The 26,770-nt window shown below is 44.1% G+C and overlaps 2 protein-coding genes across 5 annotated transcripts; both read left to right on the top strand.

Moving 5' to 3' along the window:
• The first annotated feature begins 223 nt into the window (after positions 1 to 223).
• On the top strand, positions 224 to 17,025 carry LOC115137408 (zinc finger and BTB domain-containing protein 18-like). Of its 4 annotated transcripts, XM_065024855.1 has the most exons (6): positions 224 to 721; positions 1,111 to 1,241; positions 1,445 to 1,630; positions 6,181 to 6,330; positions 16,566 to 16,676; positions 16,923 to 17,025. In XM_065024855.1, the coding sequence occupies exons 1-6, from the start codon at positions 439 to 441 to the stop codon at positions 16,932 to 16,934; spliced, it is 873 nt and encodes a 290-aa protein (XP_064880927.1). In that variant the 5' UTR covers positions 224 to 438; the 3' UTR covers positions 16,935 to 17,025. The 4 variants fall into 4 exon arrangements, with proteins under 4 accessions (XP_064880927.1, XP_064880928.1, XP_064880926.1 ...); XM_065024856.1 differs by lacking the exon at positions 16,566 to 16,676; XM_065024854.1 differs by lacking the exon at positions 16,923 to 17,025 and having other exon boundaries at positions 16,566 to 16,719.
• LOC115137418 (zinc finger and SCAN domain-containing protein 22-like) lies at positions 16,743 to 21,886 on the top strand. Its single transcript, XM_065024858.1, has 2 exons — positions 16,743 to 17,050; positions 20,647 to 21,886. The coding sequence occupies exons 1-2, from the start codon at positions 16,982 to 16,984 to the stop codon at positions 21,511 to 21,513; spliced, it is 936 nt and encodes a 311-aa protein (XP_064880930.1). The 5' UTR covers positions 16,743 to 16,981; the 3' UTR covers positions 21,514 to 21,886.
• The last annotated feature ends 4,884 nt before the right edge of the window (positions 21,887 to 26,770 follow it).

Here is a 26,770-nt window from a genome sequence, read left to right as displayed (position 1 = left end):
AATAAAGTTGTATTATTTTCTATTATATTCTAACACACTGTTCTTTGTAAACAAGTCTGCTTTGAGCTTGAAAGAGACTGATCATACGTGTAATGTAAGAAGTGTGTCATGTAAAATTATGTGTAATGTAATAAGCAGTACCGTAATTCAAAGAACAGCGCGCATACATGTTCATTTAACCACACCCTTTAAGCTATGACGCCAACAAATAAAATCATTTCTCTTCTGTGTAAACGGAAGTGAACAGGTGACCAAAAAACATTTCCACATTAACGTTAATATTGTTGTTATTTAGACGTTTATTAACTCACTGGAACTTTACAATATGACCCATTTAACTGCACAGCATTACCTCGTGTAGTCTTTAATTCGCATTGGAGACAGGACTTGATAAATGTTATCTAGGTAACGCTAGCTAGCTGCAAAAGTTAGCAAACAATGGCTAACTGTATGGTTTTTCACACTCAAATAGCCTCCATCATGGAGGTGCTAGCGAATGCAGCCGTGGCAGAGATCTGTAAAGTCGTAGACGACGACTATGCAGTGTTTCGTGTGGAAATTTCTCAAAGCCAGAAAGAAAACAGGGGATTACGGAGGAAACTACAACTACTGGAACTGAAGGTGGCACGGGAGCGCGCAGAGAGGACCATTCGAGAGCGCGTCCTCGCCAGTCGTCCCAGTAGTGTCAAGATCCTCGACAGATACAGGGGAATGGCAAGAGGTACATTTTGCAGAAGGCTGCAGATACATTCCCCTCTCTGCATGTGTTCAGATGTGTTATCCAGAATTGGGTCTTGGTCAGTTTTTGGATAGTATGCAACTTCCCCAGATTACTTGACTATCTTTATTTTACCTGGCAGATCAATTAAGGACAAATTCTTCTTGCACAAAGACAATATCATATTCTAGCAAAATTCTTGAATTTCCTATTGTTATACTCAATATATATTTTTTGATGCATGTAATATAATTAATCAATAAATACTATATAAAAAAGTTATGAATAGTGTTATCTTACATCCTTGCCAATTGTAGACATTGTCAATAGTGTACAATATAGCATTGACAGTACCTAACTTAACCACTCCTTTTTCCCACAATCACTCTCAGGAGAAGGACATCTCACTGGAGGCCACAGGAGCTTTGTGAAGCCAGCAGGACACAACTCTTGGAGAGATGACCAACCCATATCTATAGATGAGGGGAGTGGAATCTCAACCCAGCATGTTATCGTAATAGAGGTTAGTGTGCAATAAACATGTTATTTGTAAATTACTGTACATCAAATGTCGCCGGTTTATTTTAAAAAGGTAACCCTCAGCTATTGACTTGCTTACATGTACATCCTTATTTATCTGCCGTAGGGGCACTTGTGAGACTTCCCTACAACATTATTATCCAATTCAGCTCATGTACCTGTAATAACCTCTTCTCTGCTTGTCAGTCTGCAGATGCAGAGGCTGCAGGTCCTGGAGGATCGTCTCTGGTCAAGCAGGAGAGGACTGAAGGAGATGACCCACGACACAGCAGAGACATCCAGACTGGCGCAGTGGCTGAAGTGGCACCCCTTTTAGCCACGGAGGACCCCGCCGCCACGCCCCAGCCCAGGAACCGACGCAGCATCACGGAGGTCAGTGGAATGCTGAACGCCGACCTCAAGTCAGAGACAGACAGCGAGAATTTAACTGTAACACACAGGCTCTTACATACAGGACCTGACCAAATGTCAGACCCAGAGAGACTGGGGCTGGGACCACTGGGCTGTCGTCCTGCTCCTGGCTCAGAGTATTTGCTTTACGGTATCCCGAGCCCGAGGATGGTTCATTACCATCGGGACTCAGGTGACACGTTGGAGACTGGCAATGATCTGTCTTGTACTTACACTACAGAGATGGACCCTGGCAACATGCACTTGGGCTTAGAGAGACAAACTGATCTGTCTCGAGAGGACTGGAACCAGTACAGTAGTAGTGGATACACTGAAGGGTGCCTAGATAAGAAAGGGGACGATATAGTGGTAGATGATGTGAAAGTGGAGGGCGACACTCCTCTGACGTGGAATGTAGACAAGACTCACTTAGGAGAAGGACATTCAAAAGGCAGAGATTTTTTAGATTACAGGGAAAGCTTGGAGACAAATCCAAATGTCGCGACCCACTCCCATTTGGACGTGCTCAGGGATCGTGAACCTGTGCCCACGTCGACGGGGCCATCCAATTCACATGGCTGCATCCTTTTTGATACGGTATTGAACTCAGAGGACCAAAGGGCCAAGGAGCAGGGAGGGAGACCAACATCTGGCAATAGCAAAGAGAAACGGTTCCTCTGCACGTTCTGTAACAAAGGCTTCAGCTGCCCCCAGAAGGTGGAGATCCACCAGAGGGTCCACACAGGAGTAAAACCCTTCAGCTGTACCCAGTGTCAAATGCGCTTTGCTGAGGCTGGCAACCTGAAGAGGCACCAGAGGGTCCACACAGGGGAGAAACCCTTCAACTGTACCCAGTGCGATATGCGCTTCACCCAGGCTTGCCACCTGAAGAGGCATCAGAGGGTGCACACAGGGGAGAAACCCTACAGCTGCCCCCGGTGCGATATGCGCTTCGCCCAGGCTGGCAACCTGAAGATGCACCTGAAGGTCCACACGGAAGAGAGGCCGTTCGCCTGTACGCACTGCGGGAAGAGGTTCTCAGAGAGGAGCTATCTCAAGATACACCAGCAGAAAAACCATTCCACACGATAGCCTCTGATTTTCATTGTTGTCAGCAGAAAAGATCCACAGATGCATTTGGAATAACGAGTCACACATTTCAGTGTTGAATATTCTTGGTAGAATATTGCGTTTAGACATTGTGTGATATATAAGCCTAAAAAGTCTTACATATTGTGTTTGTACTGTGTAGGCTATATGATGTTCAGAATTGCATGTTTCATTACCTGCATTCAACTACCTAATTTTACTTAATACTATTTCTATGAGAAACTACTATTTCTATGAGAAAATGTATGCGGTTTATCAACTTCATGGTGATTCTTTTGTTGAGACATTACATTTACATTTGAGTAATTTAGCAGATGCTCTTATCCAGAGCAACTTAAATCACAGTTATAGCAAGTACAGTTTCCCTCAAAGTAGTTATCAGTAATATCTGTGCAAGTAGGAAAATACTATTTGTATTTATTTATTTTAATGATTCGGGGGGCTTTCTGATTAATTTAAGATTATATTTGAAGAGGTAGGGTTTCTGAAGATTGTCAGTGAATATGCTGTCCTTACTTCAGGGGGAAGTTGGTTCCACCAATCGGGTGCCCGGACAGAGAAGAACATTGCCTCGGCTGGCCGTGGGACGGCCAAGAGACCATAGGTGGCAGAACAGAATGCTTGGGTTGAGGTGTAGGGTTTGATTATAGCCGGAAGGTAGGGAGGGGCAGTTCCCCTTGCTGCTCCGTAAGCAAGCACCATGGTCTGCTAGTGGATGCAAGCTTCAACTGGAAGCCAGTGGAGTGTGCTGAGGTGTGGGGTGACATGGGAGAACTTGGGAAGGTTGAACACCCGGTGGACTGCGGAGTTCTGGATACGTTGCAGGGGTTTGATGGCACAAGCAGGAAATCCAGGCAACAGAGTTGTTGTAGTCTAGACAGGAGGTGACAAGCGCAGGGATTAGGACCTGCATCGCTTCCTGTGTGAGGAAGGGTCGTACTCTATAGATGTTATAGAGCTCGTGTCAAACTCATCACCCATGTTGTAGAGCATGAACCTGCAGGAGCGAATCACTGCTTCGATGTTCTTTGCACTCTGGGAGGGGGACACCATCGGGGTGCAGCTTCGTCTTGTTGAGCTTGAGGTGGGTCGACATCCAAGCTGAGATGTCTGCCAGGCATGCAGAGACGTGTATGTGTGGTTTTCATGTGATGTATTTTAACACTTAAATGTTTAATAAACACAAAATGGGACTTTTCATTCAAAGACTTTCATTGAGACTCTTTAGTATACATCACATCTGATCTCACCCTATTCTGCATACACTCGACAGCGCTTTATAACTGTAGTGGGGATGGGTAAACACTTCATGTTGAAAGTCTGTTTATTACAGGGCCGGCATTATGGGCGGGTCTTAGGGGGGCCTGCCATACTGTATCTCCATAATCGTCCAAACAAAATATTTTAATATTTATCATTTATTTGACCGAGAAGCGCGCCGACAGAAAGACCCATCACTGTCAGATAGAGTATCCGAGCAGCCAAAACAGCACCCCTCTGTCTCAGTATGTGTAGCCCATGTATCTGATACTGTCTGGACTAAAAGAGTATGGCATGACATTCTCTTTTTTGACCGCATCAGATAAATGGGCCACATATTGTAAGACAGAAAGGAGCTGTTTCAGTCGTTCGGATGCTATTTTGGACTAACGTGTGAAGGTAACCTACTTTCAAAGTGATTTGTTTTACAATCAGATGACAACATCATGACGTGTTGTGTTTATGCCACATTAAAAGGCAGACTAATACATTTTTACAGTTAAACTACATGCATTACTATACAACCCACAATACAAGTGCAAAATCAGTCTTTTGCACTGCTCATGAATACAAAAAAAAATGCATTAGGCTACTCTGCTACTTTTAAAGTCATGCCCCCCTCCGTCCTAGACTTTTCCTAAATAAGTCTATAATACACATGGTCAGAATCTTAATATCACAAACAAAATTGGTGTTATAGACCATTTTAGGAGGCCCCCACAATATGGCCTGCTCCCTACCTTCTCCCGATTAGTTGAAGATGCCATGCCCAGTTGATAATCACGCAGATAATTGTCTCGAAGCTGAACCTAAACTATACCGAAACTAAATTCAAACGCATAAGAGATTAAATAAATTAAGTAGGCTACAGTATGATGGGGGAGAATGGATGGGTTGATGAGCAAGGGGAAGCGAACAATGCATAATTACAGTGGGGCAAAAAAGTATTTAGTCATCCACCAATTGTGCAAGTTCTCCGACTTAAAAAGATGAGAGAGGCCTGTAATTTTCATCATAGGTACACTTCAACTATGACAGACAAAATGAGAAAAAAATTCCAGAAAATCACATTGTAGGATTTTTAATGAATTTATTTGCAAATTATGGTGGAAAATAAGTATTTGGTCACCTACAAACAAGCAAGATTTCTGGCTCTCACAGACCTCACAGACCTGTAACTTCTTCTTTAAGAGGCTCCTCTGTCCTCCACTCGTTACATTAAAAATCATTAAAAATCCTACAATGTGATTTTCTGGATTTTTTTTCCTCATTTTGTCTGTCATAGTTGAAGTGTACCGATGATGAAAATTTACAGGCCTCTCTCATCTTTTTAAGTGGGAGAACTTGCACAATACTTTTTTGCCCCACTGTATGTAATCACCAATTGTTAATGAAGGACAGGGCGGGCAATTCTATTGTATTGATCTATTTTAATTCTAATCTGAACATGGTATGTACTCTATCAGTGTATTCTGGATCTCTTGGAGTACACTGTGAGAGTGTGTGCAATTTACAATGGCAAGAAGGCCAAGATGAATGAATGCACTCGTTAGCGTTCCTGCAAAATCTGAATAAAAACAACTCAGATGGTGTGGAAGAATGAATCATAAGCACATCTCTGATGAGTCTTCCGATTCTGAGCCTCAACCTGAACCTATTCCTCCGAGTCCAAAGCGCAAAACATACCTAATTGTGCTCACTGAGCAGGTGGTTGCGCCACCACCAAATGAAATGGTGAGACAGGAAAGCGTACGGCACTATTCGGAATAGAACAAGCCGGTGAGAATTCTACAGGCCTTTATCAGCACAAAATGTCTTCACTGAGAGAGCAGGCCCTACATCTCAAGCAAGAAACCAATTCAGCAATGCACTCCACAGCTTTCGTTTAGGATGTGTGACATGGACATGCTCCAACTGATAATTAACTTTTTGACTGTCAACACTTACAATTTACTGAACACTTGAAAATTATATATATATATTTTTTACATATATCCACATAGGTCCCGAAAAAAACATGCCCCCCTATGAAAAAATCTAATGCCCATCAAACGGATTCGTTCTGGCACCCACCCTGGTTTACTATCTGTGTGTGTGTGTGTTTAGATTATGTATCTGATGGAGTGTATGTCTATTTAATCTGTATCACCTGTCTCTTCCAGGAGGAGGAGGGTCCAGAGGTGCTGCTGGTGAAGGAGGAGAGTCTGGGGAACCCTGAGGGGACCATGGTCATGGAGGACAACCAGACTACACCTCCTGAACCCACAGAGGAACCAACTAAGCAGCACAGGACCACATACAGTCTCACTGAGGTGAGCCCACTGTGAACTCCTGTCTGAATGGTATTAGGTCAGGGCCGTATTCACAAAGCCTCTCAGAGTAGGAGTGCTGATCTAGGATCAGTTTAGTCTTTTAGATCATAATGAATAAGACTATGTAGTCAAGTGAGGACGATCAGCACTCTTACTCTGAAATGCTTTGTGGATTTTATTTTGTCTAAACTGTGGTTTTTAATGATTGAACCATTAGTGTAAAGTAATCAAATTAATTAACATGTTTTTTTAATTTAACCTTTATTTAATCAGGGAGTCATACTGAGACCAAGGTCTCTTTTACAGATGAGCCCTGAATTACAGAAATTAGAGAAAATACACACATCAAAATATACATCCAAAATGCAACCAGAAATTAAAGTCATAAAACAAAACACATTAATCAGTAACAAGGTCCTCAATCAGCCTTCTGAATTGCCCTAGAGGCACCAAAGTATAAATGTAAGAACATTTGGAAGATTGTTCCACATATACGATGCAAGAAAACTAAAAGCTGATTAACCTAACTTAGAGACCAAAGGTATTCCCGGAGTTAGCCAACCCTGACACCGGGTGTAGTAACTCATAAGTCTAAAGTTTAGCAATAATGTTAGGTACAGTGGGAGTTTTTGTACAAGGGCTTTATAAATGAAAATGTATCAACCTATGTGACATCAGAGGGCCAACCAACTTTCTGATAGAGATGGCTTTGATGAGTACTAAATCTGACACCCGTATTAAAGCACTATGATAACAGCATCTAACAGCTTTAATGAAGTGGCAGCTGTGTTCATGTAGATGATGTCGCCATAGACTGAATAATTTGCTGTCTACTATTTAGCGAGAGGCATGATCTATTTCTTTAGAAGAAGCCTATTTTTATTCTCAACTTCTCCATATTATTTTTAAAAGACAGCTTTTCAGCTATCCAGATGTCCAGACATTTGTAGGCAGGGACACGATCAATATGGACACCGTCCAAAGTACATGAGTTATTTTTATGCACTCTAGATAACAACATATTCTTAGTTTTACCTGCATTCAATACTAATTTCAGGTCAATAAAGTTTTTTGGTAATACGATGAAGACCGACTGTAGTTCAGATAAAGCCTGGTCAAACGTGGGGGAAATAGCATACACAACAGTATCATCAACTTGCAGGTTACAATTTTTTGTAACCTGCAACAATATTGTTAATGTAAACAGTAAAAAGTACAGGACCAAGTAATATTTAAACCAGTTATACTGAACAAAAATATAAACGCAACATGTAAAGTGTTGGTCCCATTTTTCATGAGCACAAAAAGCTTATTTCTCTCAAATGTTGTGCACAAATTTGTTTACATCCCTGTTAGTGATAATTTATCCTTTGCCAAGATAATCCATCCACCTGACAGGTGTGGCATATCAAGAAGCTGATTAAACGGGATGATCATTACACAGGTGCAACTTGTGTTGGGGACAATAAAAGAACATTCTAAAATGTGCAGTTTTGTCACACAACACAATGTTGAGCTAGTGTACAATTGGCATGCTGACTGCAGGACAGTCCAACAGAGCTGTTGCCAGAGAATTGAATGCTAATTTCACGACCATAAGCCTCCTCCAATGTAGTTTGAGAATTTGTCAGTATTCAGTACTCCGACTAGAAGTGGTAGGCCACAGGCCTCCCGGGTGGCGCAGTGGTCTAAGGCACTGCATTGCAGTGCTAGCTGTGCCACCAGAGACTCTGGGTTCAAGCCCAGGCTCTGTCGCAGCCGGCCATGACCGGGAGTTCCACAGAGTCCCACGGGGCGATGCACAATTGGCCTAGTGTCGCCCGGGTTAGGGAGGGTTTGGCCGGTAGGGATATCCTTGTCTCATCACGCACTAGCGACTCTTGTGGTGGGCCGGGCGCAGTGCGCGCTGACCAGGTCGCTAGGTGTACGGTGTTTCCTCCGACACATTGGTGCAGCTGGCTTTCGGGTTGGATGCTCGCTGTGGTAAGAAGCAGTGCGGCTTGGTTGGGTTGTGTTTCGGAGGACTTCGTCTCTCCCGAGCCCGCACGGGAGTTGTAGCGATGAGACAAGACAGTAACTACTAACAATTGGATACCACGAAATTGAGGAGAAAAAAAGGGGTTAAAAAAAAGAAGTGGTAGGCCACAAAATCTCACAGAACAGGACCGCCCGCCGAGTGCTGTAACGCGTAGAAATCCTCTGTCCTCGGTTGCACTACCGACGTCCAAACTGCCTCTGGAAGCAACGTCATCACAATAACTATTCATCGGGAGCTTCATGAAATGGGTTTCCATGGCCTAAGATCACCATGCGCAAGGCCAAGCGTCGGCTGGCCTAAAGCTCTCCGCCATTGCAGTTCTCTGGCGTAATTACGCTTCACCATCTGGCAGTCTGACGGACGAATCTGGGTTTTTACGATGCCAGATGCATAATGCCAACCTGTAAAGTTGGGCTAGGCCCTTTAGTTCCAGGGAAGGGAAATCTTAATGCTATAGCATACATTTAACGATTCTGTGCTTCCAACTATGTAGCAACAGTTTGGGGAAAGCCCTTTTCTGTTTCAGCATGACAATGCCCCCGTGCACAAAGCGAGGTTCATACAGAAAGGGTTTGTTGAGATCGGTGTGGAAGATCTTGACTGGCCTGCACAAAGCCCTGACCTAAACCCCATCAAACACCTTTGGGATGAATTGGAATACCGACTGCAAGCCAGGCCTAGTCGCCCAACATCAGTGCCCAACGTCACTAATGCTCTTGTGGCTGAATGGAAGCAAGTCCCCGCAGCAATGTTCCAACATCTAGTGGAAAGCCTTCCCAGAAGAGTGGAGGCTGTTATAGCAGCAAAGGGGACCAACTCCATATTAATGCCCATGATTTTGGAATGCAATGTTCGACGAGCAGGAGTCCGCTTTTGGTCATGTAGTGTACAGTCGTGGCCTAAAGTTTTGAGAATGACACAAATATTAATTTTTACGAAGTCTGCTGCCTCAGTTTGTATGATGGCAATTTGCATATACTCCAGAATATTATGAGGAGTGATCAGATGAACTGCAATTAATTGCAAAGTCCCTCTTTGCCCTGCAAATTAACTGAATTCCCCCGAAACATTTCCACTGCATTTCAGCCCTGCCATAAAAGGACCAGCTGACATCTTGTCAGTGTTTCTCCTGTTAACACAGGTGTGAGTGTTGATGAGGACAAGGCTGCAGATCACTCTGTCATGCTGATTGAGTTCGAATAACAGACTGGAAGCTTCAAAAGGAGGGTGGTGCTTGGAATCATTGTTCTTCCTCTGTCAATCATGGTTACCTGCAAGGAAACATGTGCCGTCATCATTGCTTTGCACAAAAAGGTCTTCACAGGCAAGGATATTGCTGCCAGTAAGATTGCACCTAAATCAACCATCGATCAGATCATCAAGAACTTCAAGGAGAACGGTTCAATTGTTGTGAAGAAGGCTTCAAGGCGCCCAAGAAAGTCCAGCAAGCAGCAGGACCGTCTCCTAAAGTTGATTCAGCTGCGGGATCGGGGCACCGCCAGTACAGAGCTTGCGCAGGAATGGCAGCAGGCAGGTGTGAGTGCATCTGCACGCACAGTGAGGCGAAGACTTTTGGAGGATGGCCTGATGTCAAGAAGGGCAGCAAAAAAGCCACTTCTCTCCAGGGAAAACATCAGGGACAGACTGATGTTCTGCAAAAGGTACAGAGATTGGACTGCTGAGGACTGGGGTAAAGTAATTTTCTCTGATGAATCCCCTTTCCGATTGTTTGGGGCATCTGGAAAAAGCTTGGCTGGAGAAGACAAGGTGAGCGCTACCATCAGTCCTGTGTCATGCCAACAGTAAAGCATCCTGAGACCATTCATGTACAAGGGAGTGGGTTCAACAATTTTGCCTAAGAACACAGCCATGAATAAAGAATGGTACCAACACATCCTCAGAGAGCAACTTCTCCCAACCATCCAGGAACAGTTTGGTGACGAACAATGCCTTTTCCAGCATGATCGAGCACCTTGCCATAAGGCAAAAGTGATAACTAAGTGGCTCGGAGAACAAAACATCGATATTTTGAGTCCATGGCCAGGAAACTCCCCAGACTTTAATCCCTTTGAGAACTTGTGGTCAATCCTCAAGAGGCGGGTGGACAAACAAAACCCCACAAATTCTGACAAACTCCAAGCATTGATTATGCAAGAATGGGCTGCCATCAGTCAGGATGTGGCCCAGAAGTTAATTGACAGCATGCCAGGGCGGATTACAGAGGTCTTGAAAAAGAAGGGTCATGTAAATGTCAATAAAAGCCTTTGACACTTATGAAATGTGTGTAATTATACTTCAGTATTCCATAGTAATATCTGACAAAAATATTTAAAGACACTGAGGCAGCAAACTTTGTGGAAATTAATATTTGTGTCATTCTCAAAACTTTTGGCCACGACTATGTTGATGGTGGTGCTGGAGATGATGAATATAAAGTTGACCATTTTTTAAATGTCCATTTAAGCAAGGCATCTAGCACATAACAGGTAGTAAATGGTGAAATGAAAACAAAAAGATTCACTAGAAGTTGACTGGTTAACCGTCGAGTTAGCTAGAGTCCGGCAGAGGGAAGAACAGTCGATTGACTGACCAGTGTCAATTAAACCACCGTTTATCTCAAATAATAAGCCTGCCAAGGTAAAATGATGTTTAAAAGCATCACTTATCTCATTCTTATCAGTTCCTTGCATTGGACCGGGCTTGATTTCTCGTCTGAAGGAGCTCAGATAGCTCTGAAAATCTAGCCCTTGGTTTTCTATCTTTGACTCTGAATTGTTTTAAAGGGGCGTGTTTATTTTCCAGAGGAATAAATATGGAGGATGCATTTTCTAAAGCCAACTCAGGGTCAGGAATACAGGAGACAGTGGCTAAATCGGAGTAGAACATGTCATGTAAAAACCCTTAAGGAGGAAACCTTTTAAATGCATTTTTTTTATTAAATGAGGATTAGTATTTTGCTGTTTGGTATCTCTAATACATACATACATACTTACTTACTAACTAACTAACTATGGGACAATGATCACTGAGATCATATGCAAATACTCCACTAGACAAATATTTATGGGGGTTATTAGTAAGACATTTACCTGTGTGGGTTTTGAGATCAGTTGAGCCATGCATATAGTGCATTTGTAAAGTATATGGGGAGTTTCTCCCATTCTCCCATTTTTCCCATTCTTCTATGCAGATCCTCTCAAGCGCTGTCAGGTTGGATGGGAAGCGTTGTTGCACAGCTATTTTCAGGTTTCTCCAGAGATGTTCAATGGGGTTGAAGTCCGGGCTCTGGCTGGGCCACTCAAGGACATTCAGAGACTTGTCCCGAAGCCACTTGTGCATTGTCTTGGCTGTGTGCTTAGGGTCGTTGTCCTGTTGGAAGGTGAACCTTCGCCTGAGGTCCTGAGCACTCTGGAGAAGGTTTTCATCAAGGATCTCTCTGTACTTTGCTCTGTTCATCTTTCCCTCTATCCTGACTAGTCTCCCAGTCCCTGCTGCTGAAAAACATTCCCCACAGCATGATGCTGCCACCACCATGCTTCACTTTAGGAATGGTGCCAGGTTTCCTCCAGACATGACGCTTGGCATTCAGGCCAAAGAGTTCAATCTTGGTTTCATCAGGCCAGAGAATCTTGTTTCTCATTGTCTGAGAGTCCTTTATGTGCCTTTTGGCAAACTCCAAGCAGGCTGTCGTGTCTTTTACTGAGGAGTGTTTCCGTCTGGTCACTCTACCCTAAAGGCCTGATTGGTGGAGTGCTGCATAGATGGTTGTCCTTCTGGAAGGTTCTCTCGGATCCACAGAAAAACTCTAGAGCTCTGTCAGAGTGACCATCGGGTTCTTGGTCACCTCCCTGTCCAAGGCCCTTCTCCCCCGATTGCTCAGTTTGACCAAGGGGCCAGCTTTAGGAAGAGTCTTGGTGGTTCCAAACTTCTTCCATTTAATCATGATGGAGGCCACTGTGTTCTTGGGGACATTCAATGCTGAAGACACCTTTTGGTACCCTTCCCCAGATCTGTACCTCGACACAATCTTGTCTCGAGCTCTACGGACAATTCCGGGGCTTGATTTTTGCTCTGACATGCACTGTCAACTGTGGGACCTTAAATAGACAAGTGTGTGCCTTTCCCAATCATATTCAATCAATTAAATTTACCACCGGTGGACTCCAATCAAGTTGTAGAAACATCTCAAGGATGATCAATGTAAACAGGATGCACCTGAGCTATATTTCAAGTCTCATAGCAAAGGGTCTAAATACTTAGGTATGGTTGAAGTCGGAAATTTACATACACCTTAGCCAAATACATTAGCCAAATTCAGTTTTCACAATTCCTGACATTTAATCCTAGTAAAAATTACCTGTCAGGTTAGTTAGGATCACCACGTTATTTTAATAAGGTGAAATGTCAGAATAATAGTAGAGAGTGATTTATTTGAGCTTTTATTTCTTTCATCACATTTCCAGTGGGTCAGAAGTTTACATACACTCAATTAGTATTTGGTAGCATTGTCTTTAAATTGTTTAACTTGGGTCAAACGTTTCGGGTAGCCTTCCACAAGCTTCCCATGATAAGTTGGGTGCATTTTGGCCCATTCCTCCTGAGAAAGCTGGTGTAACTCAGTCAAGTTTGTAGGCCTTCTTGCTCGCACACGCTTTTTCAGTTCTGCCTGCAAATATTCTATAGGATTGAGGTCAGGGCTTTGTGATGGCCACTCCAATACCTTGACTTTGTTGTCCTTAAGCCATTTTGCCACAACTTTGGAAGTATGCTTGGGGTCATTTTCCATTTGGAACACCGATTTGCGACCAAGCTTTAACTTCCTGACTGATGTCTTGAGATGTTTCTTCAATATATCCACATTCCCCCCCCCCTCATGATGCCATCTATTTTGTGATGGCACCAGTCCCTCCTGCAGCAAAGCATGCCCACAACATGATGCTGCCACCCCCGTGCTTCACGGTTGTAAGCCTTCCCCTTTTTCCTCCATGACGACGGTCATTATGGACAAAAAGTCATGTTTTTGTTTCATCAGACCAGAGGACATTTCTCCAAAAAGTATGATCTTTGTCCCCATGTGCTGCTGCAAACCGTAGTCTGGCTTTTTTATGGCGGGTATGGAGCAGTATCTTCTTCCTTGCTGAGCGGCCTTTCAGGTTATGTCGATAAAGGACTTGTTTTACTGTGGATATAGATACTCTTGTACCTGTTTCCTCCAACATCTTCACAAGGTCCTTTGCTGTTCTGGGATTGATCTGCACTTTTCGCACCAAAGTACGTTCATCTCTAGGAGACAGATCGCGTCTCCTTCCTGAGCGGTATGACGGCTGCATGGTCCCATGGTGTTTATTCTTGCGTACTATTGTTTGTACAGATGAACGTGAGACCTTCAGGCATTTGGAATTTGCTCCCAAGGATGAACCAGACTTGTGGAGGTCTAAACATATTTTTCCTGAGGTCTTGACTGATTTCTTTTGATTTTCCCATGATGTCAAGCAAAGAGGCACTGATTTTGAAGGTAGGCATTGAAATGCATCCACAGGTACACCTCCAATTGACTCAAATGATGTCAATTAGCCTATCAGAAGCTTCTAAAGCCATGAAATCATTTTCTGGAATTTTCCAAGCTGTTTAAAGGCACAGTCAACTTAGTGTATGTAAACTTCTGACCCACTGGAATTGTGATACAGTGAATTATAAGTGAAATAATCTGTCTGTAAACAATTGTTGGAAAAATTACTTGTGTCATGCACAAAGAAGATGTCCTAACCGACCTGCCAAAACTGTAGTTTGTTAGCAAGAAATTTGTGAAGTGGTTGAAAAACGGGTTTTAATGACTCCAACCTAAGTGTATGTAAACTTCCGATTTCTAAAAAACGTTTTTTCTTTGTCATTATGGCGTTTTGTGTGTTGATTGCTGAAATCCGTTTTAGAATAAGGCTTTAACGTAGCAACATGTGGAAAAGGTCAAGGGGTCTGAATACTTTCCAAAGACACTGTATTCTTTAATTGATCTGAGGCCGGGGATAAGGGGTCAACACTCAGATATAGCACCAATAGCATCCTCCATGGCAGCAAGGGGTAAATCACAGCAACAAGTACATTTGTATTCCGGGTTATGGACACAATTACAACCAGGAGTTTACCGTTCTTGGGAACAGAAATATTTTTTAAGTATTCACTCCCCTTTGCTTGTTCAATATTTTGTTGAGTTACAGCATGAATTTAAAATGGATTACATCTAGATTTTTTTTGTCACTGGCCTACCCCATGTCAGTGTAATTATGCTTTTCGAAATGTTTACTAATTCATTAAAAGCTGAAATGTCTTGAGTAAATAAATATTCAACCCCTTTTTATGGCAAGCCTAAATAAGTTCAGGAGTAAAAATGTGCTTAACAAGTCACATAATCTGTATCCCACACATACAATTATCTGTAAGGTCCCTCGGTCACGTTGTGAATTTCAGACACAAAGACCAGGGATGTTTTAACTCTTTCTCTGAAAGATGGGCACCTATATGTAGATGGGTAAAAACAGAAGCAGGTATTCAATATTCATTTGAGCATGGTGAAGTTATTCATTTCACTTTGGATAGTGTATCAATGCACCCAGTCACAACAAAGGTACGGGCGTCCTTCCTAACTCAGTTGCCAGAGAGGAAGGAAACCCCTCAGGGATTTCACTATGAGGCCAATGGTGACTTTAAAACAGTTACAGAGTTTAATGTCTGTGTTAGGAGAAAACTCAGGATGGATCAACAACATTGTAGTTACTCCACAATACTAACCTAATTGACAGAGGGAGAATAAAGAGTCCTGTACCTAATAAAAATAGTCCTAAACATGCATCCTGTTTGTAAAAAGGCACTAAAGTAAAACTGTAAAAAAAGTGGCAAAGCAATTCACTTTTTGTCCTGAATACAAAGTGTTATGTTTGGAGCAAATCCAATACAACACATTATTGAGTACCAATCTCATATTTTCAAGCATAGTGGTGGCTGCATCATGTTATGGGTATGCTTGTAATTGGCAAGGACTGGGGATTTTTTTCAGGATAAAATCAAATGGAATGAAGCTAAGCCCAGGCAAAATCCTAGAGGAAAACCTGGTTCAGTCTGCTTTCCACCAGACACTGGGAGATGAATTCACCTTTCAGCAGGACAATAACCTGAAACACAAGGCCAAATGTACACTGGAGTTGCTTAACAAGAAGACACCGAATGTTCCTGAGTGGCCAAGTTACAGTTTTGACTAATCTACTTAAATATATGTCAAGACCTGAAATTGATTGTCTAGCACAACAACCAATTTGACAGAGCCTGTAGAATTTTGAAAAGAATAATGGGCAAATGTTGCACAATCCAGGTGTGAAAAGCTCTATGAGACTTACCCAGAAAGATTCAGAGCTGTGCTCGATGGTGCTTCTACAAAATTTTGACTCGGTGTGAATACTTATGTAAAGTATATATTTCTGTATTTCATTTTCAATAAATTTGCAACGATTTCTAAAACATGTTTTCCCTTTGTCATTATGGGGTGTGTGTATATGGGTGAAAGACAATCTATTTACTCCATTTTTAATGCAGGCTGAAACGCAGTAAATGTGGAATAAGAGTACTTTCTGTAATCTGTCACATTTTAAGTAAATTATTATAATGTATTTAATCTCTTTTTTAGAGACATAGCCATTTAACCATGTTTCTGAGGGAACCAGAATATCAGGACACTAGTTCTGTATACAAATGTCAATTGTGCCCATAGTTCTGTATACAAATGTCAATTGTGCCCATTTTTAAAATCATACTACGCACATTTAGGTGCATTACCCCCTCTACGAGATTTAGAGGGGGTATTCAGTTCATTTACATAATGGCTAACTGGCATAGGATCATCTGCAGCTATTTGTTGGGTGAGCTGAGACTTTGCCAGGTTCTTGGCCATCCACATGAGAGCAGAGCAGACTGCGCATTCGACAGATCTCCTTCAATTTGCTGGATGCAATGGCTGGAGCAGGAACTGGGTGAGCAGTGTTGGCAGAGCTCAGTCCACCCAGATGAAGCTCTCATAGTATCAAATTAACGAACATGTTTTCAAAGTACTCATAGCAATCCTTCACTGACCCATCAGAATATGCTCCATAGCAGGGTGCTCATATGAGATTGCTTCATCCAACTTCGTCTCATGCTGTATCTCTTATAGTCAGTAGACACGGAGGATGTGAAGCCTGATCTGCTGCTGATCAAAGAAGAGACAATAAAGGACGGACCAGAGAGAATTGACCTGCGGAGTGGACTAAAGATGGGGGAGCAAGTTAAGGGAGAAATACATATAGCCTTCATACAGTAATAGATCTTCAATAGGAATAGTGATGCGCCTGCCTATTATTCTTTCTTAATTTTCTTCATTGATAAAATAAAATCAATACAACTCATGTGTACATACTAAAACACACATTATAATGTGTGAACTTGATCAGGTAATTGACTCAAAGAACTCCATTGGTATATGAGTTCTCTGCCATGTTTGTAAAGTCTATTTTGTAACGTCTTCCTGCAGGTGGTTGGCTAGAGGCAAACAGAGGAGACTGTGCGACCATCTTGGATTCCCAGACCCAGATGGGTGCAGCGAAGGGCCCAGGGGACAACATCACTGAGCAGGCCAGGACCAGAGGCGACATATTGGAGGTCAGTGGATGGGATAGCATCCTCAACTCTGGGCTGGGGAACAACATTGTTAATCACAACCAGAAACAGACAGTCAAACACAAAACAGCAACCAAACTTAGTCTCCATGACAACAGACTGGCTGAGACCAGGGTGAGGCTTAGATTTGGTCTGTGGGGACGGGGAGGTGTCTGTATGAGAACAGACACAGACTCGCCTAGCAGTGCGCCGTCCTGCTCCTCTAGTTGTGATTCAGACAGACTGATGGCACCTCAGATTAACCCCCTAACAGGTGCTGCCTTCAGCCTGCCTTTTACAGGATCTATCAACTGGAACATGGATCTATCAACTGGAACATGGACCCTGCGACAACACAGACACTCCCTGGCCTTTGTCCTCCTCACACTCTCCTAATGTTTAACCAGACCTCAGACAATGCCAATTCCTCAGCACTACATGGCTACACAAGCCCATTCACAAATGACAGTAGTAGTAATGCTATCAGCAGATCTGGTGGCAAAGAGAAGCTCTTACAGTGTTCATTCTGTGGGAAAGCTTTCAGTTTCCCCAAACAGGTGTAGATCCACCAGAGGATGCACACGGGAGAGAAATTGTTGGGCTGCCGCCTGTGCTGGGCCTGTTTTTCCGACTCGTCCCACCTGAAGAGACACCAGATGGTCCACACGGTAGAAACCCTACAGCTGCCCCCAGTATGAGAAGAGGTTCTCCCACCAGTTGAAGATGCACCTGATGATCCACACGGGAGAGAGGCTGTTCACCTGTACACACTGCTGGAAGAGGTTCTCAGAGAGGACCTACCTCAGGATACACCACCAGAAAATGCACACGGCCCATGTATAGTTTAATGTAACATAGTACTAGTTAGTTTGGTTGTAGTTAATTCTGTTGGTTTTGGATGTAGAACTGAGAACTGAGGAAATAATGAATAAGATGAGGAAGAGTAGATGATAGTGTGATGGTGTCTGTAAAAATGCTTCATTATTGAAAAGCATTTTCATGTAATGTTGAACTTTTTCCAAAGTATCTCCCAACCCAACCCGGTCATATCCCCTATACTCCCCCAACCCGGTCATATCCCCTATACTCCCTCAACCCGGTCATATCCCCTATACTCCCTCAACCCGGTCATATCCCCTATACTCCCTCAACCCGGTCATATCCCCTATACTCCCTCAACCCGGTCATATCCCCTATACTCCCCCAACCTGGTCATATCCCCTATACTCCCTCAACCCGGTCATATCCCCAATACTCCCCCAACCTGGTCATATCCCCTATACTCCCCAACCCGGTCATATCCCCTATACTCCCTCAACCTGGTCATATCCCCTATACTCCCCCAACCCGGTCATATCCCCTATACTCCCCAACCCGGTCATATCCCCTATACTCCCTCAACCTGGTCATATCCCCTATACTCCCCAACCCAGTCATATCCTCTATACTCCCTCAACCTGGTCATATCCCCTATACTCCCCCAACCAAGTCATATCCCCTATACTCCCTCAACCCAGTCATATCCCCTATACTCCCCCAACCCGATCATATCCCTTATACTCCCTCAACCCAGTCATATCCCCTATACTCCCCCAACCCGGTCATATCCCCTATACTCCCTCAACCTGGTCATATCCCCTATACTCCCCCAACCTGGCCATATCCCCTATACTCCCCAACCTGGTCATATCCCCTATACTCCCCCAACCAAGTCATATCCCCTATACTCCTCAACCCGGTCATATCCCCTATACTCCCTCAACCCGGTCATATCCCCTATACTCCCCCAACCCGGTCATATCCCCCTATACTCCCCCAACCCGGTCATATCCCCTATACTCCCTCAACCCGGTCATATCCACTATACTCCCCAACCTGGTTATATCCCCTATACTCCCTCAACCCGGTCATATCCCCTATACTCCTCAACCCGGTCATATCCCCTATACTCCCCCAACCTGGTCATATCCCCTATACTCCCTCAACCCGGTCATATCCCCAATACTCCCCCAACCTGGTCATATCCCCTATACCCCCCAACCCGGTCATATCCCCTATACTCCCTCAACCTGGTCATATCCCCCTCCCAACCCGGTCATATCCCCTATACTCCCCAACCCGGTCATATCCCCTATACTCCTCAACCTGGTCATATCCCCCTATACTCCCCCAACCCGGTCATATCCCCTATACTCCCCAACCCGGTCATATCCCCTATACTCCCTCAACCTGGTCATATCCCCTATACTCCCCCAACCCAGTCATATCCTCTATACTCCCTCAACCTGGTCATATCCCCTATACCCCCCAACCAAGTCATATCCCCTATACTCCCTCAACCCAGTCATATCCCCTATACTCCCCCAACCCGGTCATATCCCTTATACTCCCTCAACCCAGTCATATCCCCTATACTCCCCCAACCCGGTCATATCCCCTATACTCCCTCAACCTGGTCATATCCCCTATACCCCCAACCTGGCCATATCCCCTATACTCCCCCAACCTGGTCATATCCCCTATACTCCCCCAACCAAGTCATATCCCCTATACTCCCTCAACCCGGTCATATCCCCCTATACTCCCTCAACCCGGTCATATCCCCTATACTTCCCAACCCGGTCATATCCCCTATACTCCCCAACCCGGTCATATCCCCTATACTCCCTCAACCCGGTCATATCCACTATACTCCCCCAACCTGGTTATATCCCCTATACTCCTCAACCCGGTCATATCCCCTATACTCCCTCAACCCGGTCATATCCCCTATACTCCCCAACCTGGTCATATCCCCTATACTCCCTCAACCCGGTCATATCCCCAATACTCCCCCAACCTGGTCATATCCCCTATACTCCCCAACCCGGTCATATCCCCTATACTCCCTCAACCTGGTCATATCCCCTATACTCCCCCAACCCGGTCATATCCCCCTATACTCCCCCAACCCGGTCATATCCCCTATACTCCTCAACCTGGTCATATCCCCTATACTCCCCAACCCAGTCATATCCTCTATACCCCTCAACCTGGTCATATCCCTATACTCCCCAACCAAGTCATATCCCCTATACCAACCCAGTCATATCCCCTATACTCCCCCAACCCGGTCATATCCCTTATACTCCCTCAACCCAGTCATATCCCTATACTCCCCCAACCCGGTCATATCCCCTATACTCCCTCAACCTGGTCATATCCCCTATACTCCCCCAACCTGGCCATATCCCCTATACTCCCCAACCTGGTCATATCCCCTATACTCCCCCAACCAAGTCATATCCCCTATACTCCCTCAACTCGGTCATATCCCCTATACTCCCTCAACCCGGTCATATCCCCTATACTCCCCAACCCGGTCATATCCCCTATACTCCCCCAACCCGGTCATATCCCCTATACTCCCTCAACCCGGTCATATCCACTATACTCCCCCAACCTGGTTATATCCCCTATACTCCCTCAACCTGGTTATATCCCCCATACCTTCATTGACTGTGGTTAATATTTTAGAATATCTTGTTATGTTTGTGTGTGTACAGCAAAACGTTTCTTATATAAACTTTTATGATTTTCTCTTCCATTTGTGTTTACAGTCTGCAGTCCACGAGGACTTGTTAATATCTAGTGTTGCTGGTGGGAGAGACTGGACCTCTGAGGTGGCTGGTCACAAACCCTGGCCCCGGATCAGGATCATGGATCAGGAGCCGTCGCTCTTTCTTCCTGAGTCGGATCCAGGACCCAACCGTGAGGGACAGAGACTCCACCACCACACAGAACACAACCAGCGGACAGGTGGACTGAACAACCTCAGACATGGTGGTCATCAGAGAGGCTCTAGTCTGCAGCCCAGACCCTTCTCTTCACAGTCTCAGTGCAGGGATGGAGCAGGGCCTGGGGCTGATAGAGATAGACCCTCCTGTTCCTATGATACAAACACCACAGTATCCATGATGAAAAGAGCAAGACACCCTGGGCTTCAGCCTTCCGAGAGAGTGGAGGGAGACTCCCCTGATGGGAATCTAACAGGAAGTTTGTCTTCTCTTTCAGGGTCTCGTCTAATGCCTAGTGACTGGGTTCATAAAAGGCCTGGGCCTGGGTCTAGCCTTCCTCAGCTACTTCATGGTTACCCTACCAACACAGCACACAATCCCAACAACACCCAAACAATGACTAGAGGAGGGAGCTCAAAGACTAACCACCTGAGTGTGGTGGGTCCTGCTTCTACCTCGCCTGGTGTCATTGGGTCACAGCGTGGGAGGCAGAGCATTAGGGGGGATGCCGACAAGCCATACGCCTGCCCCACATGTGGGAAGCGCTTCGCTCAGTCAAATTATGTGAAGATGCATCAGACCGTTCACACCAAGGAGAAGCCCTTCAAGTGCAAACTATGTTACAAGAGCTTCTCCTTCCTGACTAACCTTACCAGACATAAGAGTGTCCACAATGGGGAGAAATTGTAGCACTGTGGCTTGAGTTTTATATAGGGGATATCTGGGAACCATTCTTTAGCTGACATTATATTTATCATGTGAAGTGTCTTGGGGTACGATATATATATATTTTTAAGTACTCTAAGTCCCTCAGTTGAGCATCTGGGTACACTCACATTCTCAAATATACAGACTTGTTGTTTTGGGTGCTGGCATAGCCAAAACACTGTCATGTTATTGAAGAGCAACATTATATTTCCCCTCTCAATTTGGTTTTGCCTATATTCTATTCATAACAAATATAATGTCCCTCGCAACATTATTTAGCATAATCAGGTGGTACCTGTTCCTTTATGTACTATAATTAAGTGATCAAATCTGTTAATAAATTAGAATAAATCTTGTTGATTTTGTATCTGCTTGTTGACCATTTAGATTTCAAATTAGCCTTAGTTTCCTTGGCTTATAGTGCTCTGAGCTTGAAAGATACTGATTGTGAAAAGGAAATTTGATGTGTAATGTAGTAAGCAGTACTGTACTTTAACGCCCCCAAATAGCAGTCTATTTTTAAATCATGTTGTTTATTTCATGAAAATAACTCCAAATATATAATTTATTTCCCTGAACCTCTCTTTGCCATTGAAATGCTCAGGGGAAAATACATTTTTATTAAATTACTGTTGCTGCATCCCTGTTGTTTTAAATAAAACTTTCCATACATGTTTGCCCATGGAAGAAGAGGACAGAAAGTTACTTTTTTGAGCTGAATGACAAGAAATTGTTAATGTACAATCGCTGCAGAACAAACTGTATGAGCTCAGTTCAAGACTATTCTATCAACGGGACCTGAACAACTGTAATATCCTATGTTTCTCTGAGTCCTGGCTGAACAAGGACATGGATAATATGCATCTGGCTGGTTTTCCTATGCATCAGCAGGACAGAACGGCAGTATTGAGTAAGCTCAAGGGGGGTGTTGTGTCTCTTTGTTAACAACAGCTGGTACGTAATCTTTAATATTAATGAAGTCTCAAGGTTCTGCTTGCCTGAGTTAGAATACCTCATAAACTGTAGACCATACTATTTACCATGCTGGCATTAAGACCGGACTCAATGACCTGTGTAGGGCCATAAGTGAAGAAGGAAATACTCATCCAGAGGCGGCGCTCCTAGTGGTCAGTGTTTTTAATGCAGGAAAACTGAAATCCGTTTTACCTCATTTCTACCAGTATGTAACTAGAGGGAACTAGAGGCAAAAACACTAGATCACTTTTTCTCCACAACACAGGCACGCATCCAAAGATCTCCCTCGTCCTCCATTTGGCAAATCTGACCATAACTCTATCCTCCAGATTCCTGCTTACAAGCAAAAACTCAAACAGGAAGTACCAATGGCACGCTCAATACGAGTCACTTGTACTTCCTGTGGATGATAAACTATAGGACTGTTTTGCTAGTACAGACTGGGATATGTTCTGGGACTCATCTTATGGGTTTGAGGAGTTAACCACATCAATCATAAGTGCATTGATGACATTGTGACCTTACGTACATATCTCAACCAGAAGCTATGGATTACAGGCAACATCCGCACGGATGTGGCAGGGCTTGCAAACTATCACAGATTACAAAGGGAAACCCAGCCACAAGCTATCCAGTGAGTCAAGCCTTCCAGATGAGCTAAATGCCTTCTTTGCTCGCTTCGAGGAAAGCAACGATGAACCATACGTGAGAGCACCAGCTATTCCAGATGACTGTGTGATAACGCTCTCTGTAGCTGACGTGAGTAAGACCTTTAAACAGGTTAACATTCACATGGCCGGCAGGGCCATACGGATTACCAGGACGCGTAGTCAGCATACGCTGACCAGCTGGCAAGTGTCCGACATATTCAACCTCTTCCTGGCCCAGTCTGTAATACCTACATATTTCAAGCAGACCACTTTAGTTCCTGTTCCCAAGAATGCCAAGATAACTTGTCTAAATGACTATAGCCCCATAGCACACACCTGTAGCTGTGAAATGCTTTGAAAGGTTGGCCATGGCTCACATCAACACCATCATCGCAGACACCCTGGACCCACTCCAATTCGCATACAGCCCCAACAGATGACGCAATCTCTATTGCACTCCACACTGCCTTTTCCCACTTAGACAATAGGCACACCTACATGAGAATGCTGTCCATTAACTACAGCTCAGCGTTCAACACCATAGTGTCCTCCAAGCTCATCACTAAGCTAAGGACCATGGGATTGAACACTTCCCTCTGCAACTGGATCCTGGACTTCCTGACAGGATGGCCCCAGGTGATGAGGGTAGGCAACAACACATCCACCACGCTGACCCTCAACATGGGGGCCCCTCAGGCATGATTGCCAGGTCGAGCAAACATTTCAAGCCCAGTGACCACTCAAAATCCAGTCAAAGGGCCTGAAAATGTGCCAATTTTTATTTCCCACAGCAAGAGTTGCCCCATTTATACGATAAACAATTTTTCCATTGTTTTCAAGCTAATTAAGAAGGAATATACGTAACTTGTAACTACATTAGAAGCTAAATTAGTTTTTCATCAAAATAATAATTATTGTGAACAAGACATAAACTAATTAAACTTGCCAGATCATTTTCCATCAATGGATGTCGATTTAACTCGTTTGACTGCTATGATTAAGCAATAAAGCATGAGAGGGTATGGTATATGGCCAATATACCACAGCTAAGGGCTGTTCTTAAGCATGACAACATGGAGTGCCTGCATACAGCCGTTAGCCGTGGTATATTGACAACAAACCCCCAGGGTGCCTAATTGTTATTATAAACTGGTTACCACAGACGTTACCAATCACACTGCATTCTGCCCTATCCCATCTGGACAAGAGGAATACCTATGTAAGAACGCTGACTACAGCTCAGCATTCAACACCATAGGACCCTCCAAAACTCATCATTAAGCTTGAGACCCTGGGTCTCGACCCAGCCTTGTGCAACTGGGTCCTGGACTTTCTGACGGCTGCCCCCAGGTGGTGAAGGTAGGAAACAACATCTCCACTCCGCTGATCCTCAACACTGGGGCCCCACAAGGGTGCGTTCTCAGCCCCCTCCTGTACTCGCTGTTCACCCACGACTGTGTGGCCATGCACGCCAACAACTCAATCATCAAGTTTGCAGACTACACAACAGTTGTAGGCTTGATTACCAACAACGACGAGACAGCCTACAGGGAGGAGGTGAGGGCCCTCGGAGTGTGGTGTCAGGAAAATAACCTCTCACTCAATGTCAACAAAACAAAAGAGATGATCGTGGACTTCAGCAAACAGCAAAGGGAGCACCCCCCTATCCACATCAACGGGACAGCAGTGGAGAAGGTGGAAAGTTTTAAGTTCCTCTGTGTACTTATCACAGACAAACTGAAATGGTCCACGCACACAGACAGTGTGATGAAGAAGGTGCAACAGCGCCTCTTCAAGCTCAGGAGGCTGAAAAAATTGGGCTTGTCACCGAAAACCCTCACAAACCTTTACAGGTGCACAATTGAGAGCATTCTGTCGGGCTGTATCACCGCCTGGTACGGCAACTGCACCGCCCACAACCGCAGTGTCTCCAGAGGGTGGTGCGGTCTGCACGACGCATCACCGGGGGAAAACTACCTTCCCTCCAGGACACCTGCAACACCCGATGTCACAGGAAGGCAAAAAGATCATCAAGGACAACCACCACCCGAGCCACTGCCTGTTCACCCCGCTTCCATCCAGAAGGCGAGGTCAGTACAGGTGCATCAAAGCTGGGACAGAGATAGAAGCTGTTTTTCAATCTCAAGGCCATCAGATTGTTAAACAGCCTCCACTAGCACAGAGAGGCGTCTGCCTACCTACGGACTTCATATATCATTGGCCACTTTAATAAATGGAACACTCGTCACTTTAATAATGCCACTTTATTAAGAATGTTTTCATATTTCGCATTACTCATCTCATATGTATATACTGTATCCTTCACAATCCATTCTTTATCTATTGCATCTTAGCTGCTCTGTCACTGCTCATGCATATGTTTTATACTTACAGTTGAAGTTGGAAGTTTACATACACCTTAGCCAAATACATTTAAACTAAGTTTTTCACAATTCCTGACATTTAATCCTAGTAAAGATTCCCTGTCTTCGGTCAGTTGGGATCACCCCTTTATTTTAAGAATGTGAAATGTCAGAATAATAGTAGAGAGAATGTTTTCCTTCAGCTTTTATTTCTTTCATCACATTCCCAGTGGGTCAGAAGTTTACATATACTCAAATAGTATTTGGTAGCATTGCCTTTAAATTGTTTAACTTTGGTCAAACGTTTTGGGTAGCCTTCCGCAAGCTTCCCACAATAAGTTGGGTGAATTTTGGCCCATTCCTCCTGACAGAGCTGGTGTAACTGAATCAGGTTTGTAGGCCTCCTTGCTCGCACACGTTTCTTCAGTTCTGCCCACAAATGTACTATGGGATTGAGGTCAGGGCTTTGTGATGGCTACTCCAATACCTGGACTTTGTTGTCCTTAAGCCATTTTGCTACAACTTTGGAAGTATGCTTGTGGTCATTGTCCATTTGGAAGACCCATTTGCGACCAAGCTTTAACTTGCTGATTGATGTCTTGAGATGTTGCTTCAATATATCCACATCATTTTCTTTTATGAAGTGCACCAGTCCCTCCTGCAGCAAAGCACCCCCACAACATGATGCAGCCCGTGATTCACGGTTGGGATGTTGTTCTTTGGCTTGCAAGCCCCCCTTTTTCCTCCAAACATATCAATGGTCATTATGGCAAAACAGTTCTATTTTTGTTTCATCTGACCAAGGAGGACATTTCTCCAAAAAGTATGATCTTTGTCCCCATGTGCAGTTGCAAACTGTAGTCTGGCTTTTTTATAGCAGTTTTGGAGCAGTGGCTTCTTCCTTGCTGAGCGCCCTTTCAGGTTATGTTGATATATGACTCTTTTTTACTGTGGACATAGATACTTTTGTACCCGTTTCCTCCAGCATCTTCACAAGGTTCTTTGCTGTTGTTCTGGGATTGAGTTGCACTTTTCGCACCAACGTGCGTTCATCTCTAGGAGACAGAACGCGTCTCCTTCCTGAGCGGTATGACGGCTGCGTGGTCCCATGGTGTTTATACTTGACATCAAATGATGTCAATTAGCCTATCAGAAGCTTCTAAAACCATGAAATCATTTTCTGGAATTTTCCAAGCTCTTTAAAGTCACAGTCAACCTAGTGTATGTAAACTGCTGACACTCTGGAATTGT

The sequence above is a fragment of the Oncorhynchus nerka genome, linkage group LG11 (assembly GCF_034236695.1).
Source record: "Oncorhynchus nerka isolate Pitt River linkage group LG11, Oner_Uvic_2.0, whole genome shotgun sequence".
NCBI lineage: Eukaryota > Metazoa > Chordata > Actinopteri > Salmoniformes > Salmonidae > Oncorhynchus > Oncorhynchus nerka.
This window is presented reverse-complemented; position numbering and strand designations above follow the sequence as displayed.

Coding starts and splice junctions, on each gene's coding strand:
- LOC115137408 (XM_029673725.2), top strand. CDS start 439: ATGGCTAACTGTATGGTTTTTCACACTCAAATAGCCTCCATCATGGAG. Junction 722..1,110: donor ATACAGGGGAATGGCAAGAG/GTACATTTTGCA, acceptor AATCACTCTCAG/GAGAAGGACATCTCACTGGA. Junction 1,242..1,444: donor AGCATGTTATCGTAATAGAG/GTTAGTGTGCAA, acceptor TCTGCTTGTCAG/TCTGCAGATGCAGAGGCTGC.
- LOC115137418 (XM_065024858.1), top strand. CDS start 16,982: ATGGGTGCAGCGAAGGGCCCAGGGGACAACATCACTGAGCAGGCCAGG. Junction 17,051..20,646: donor CCAGAGGCGACATATTGGAG/GTCAGTGGATGG, acceptor TTGTGTTTACAG/TCTGCAGTCCACGAGGACTT.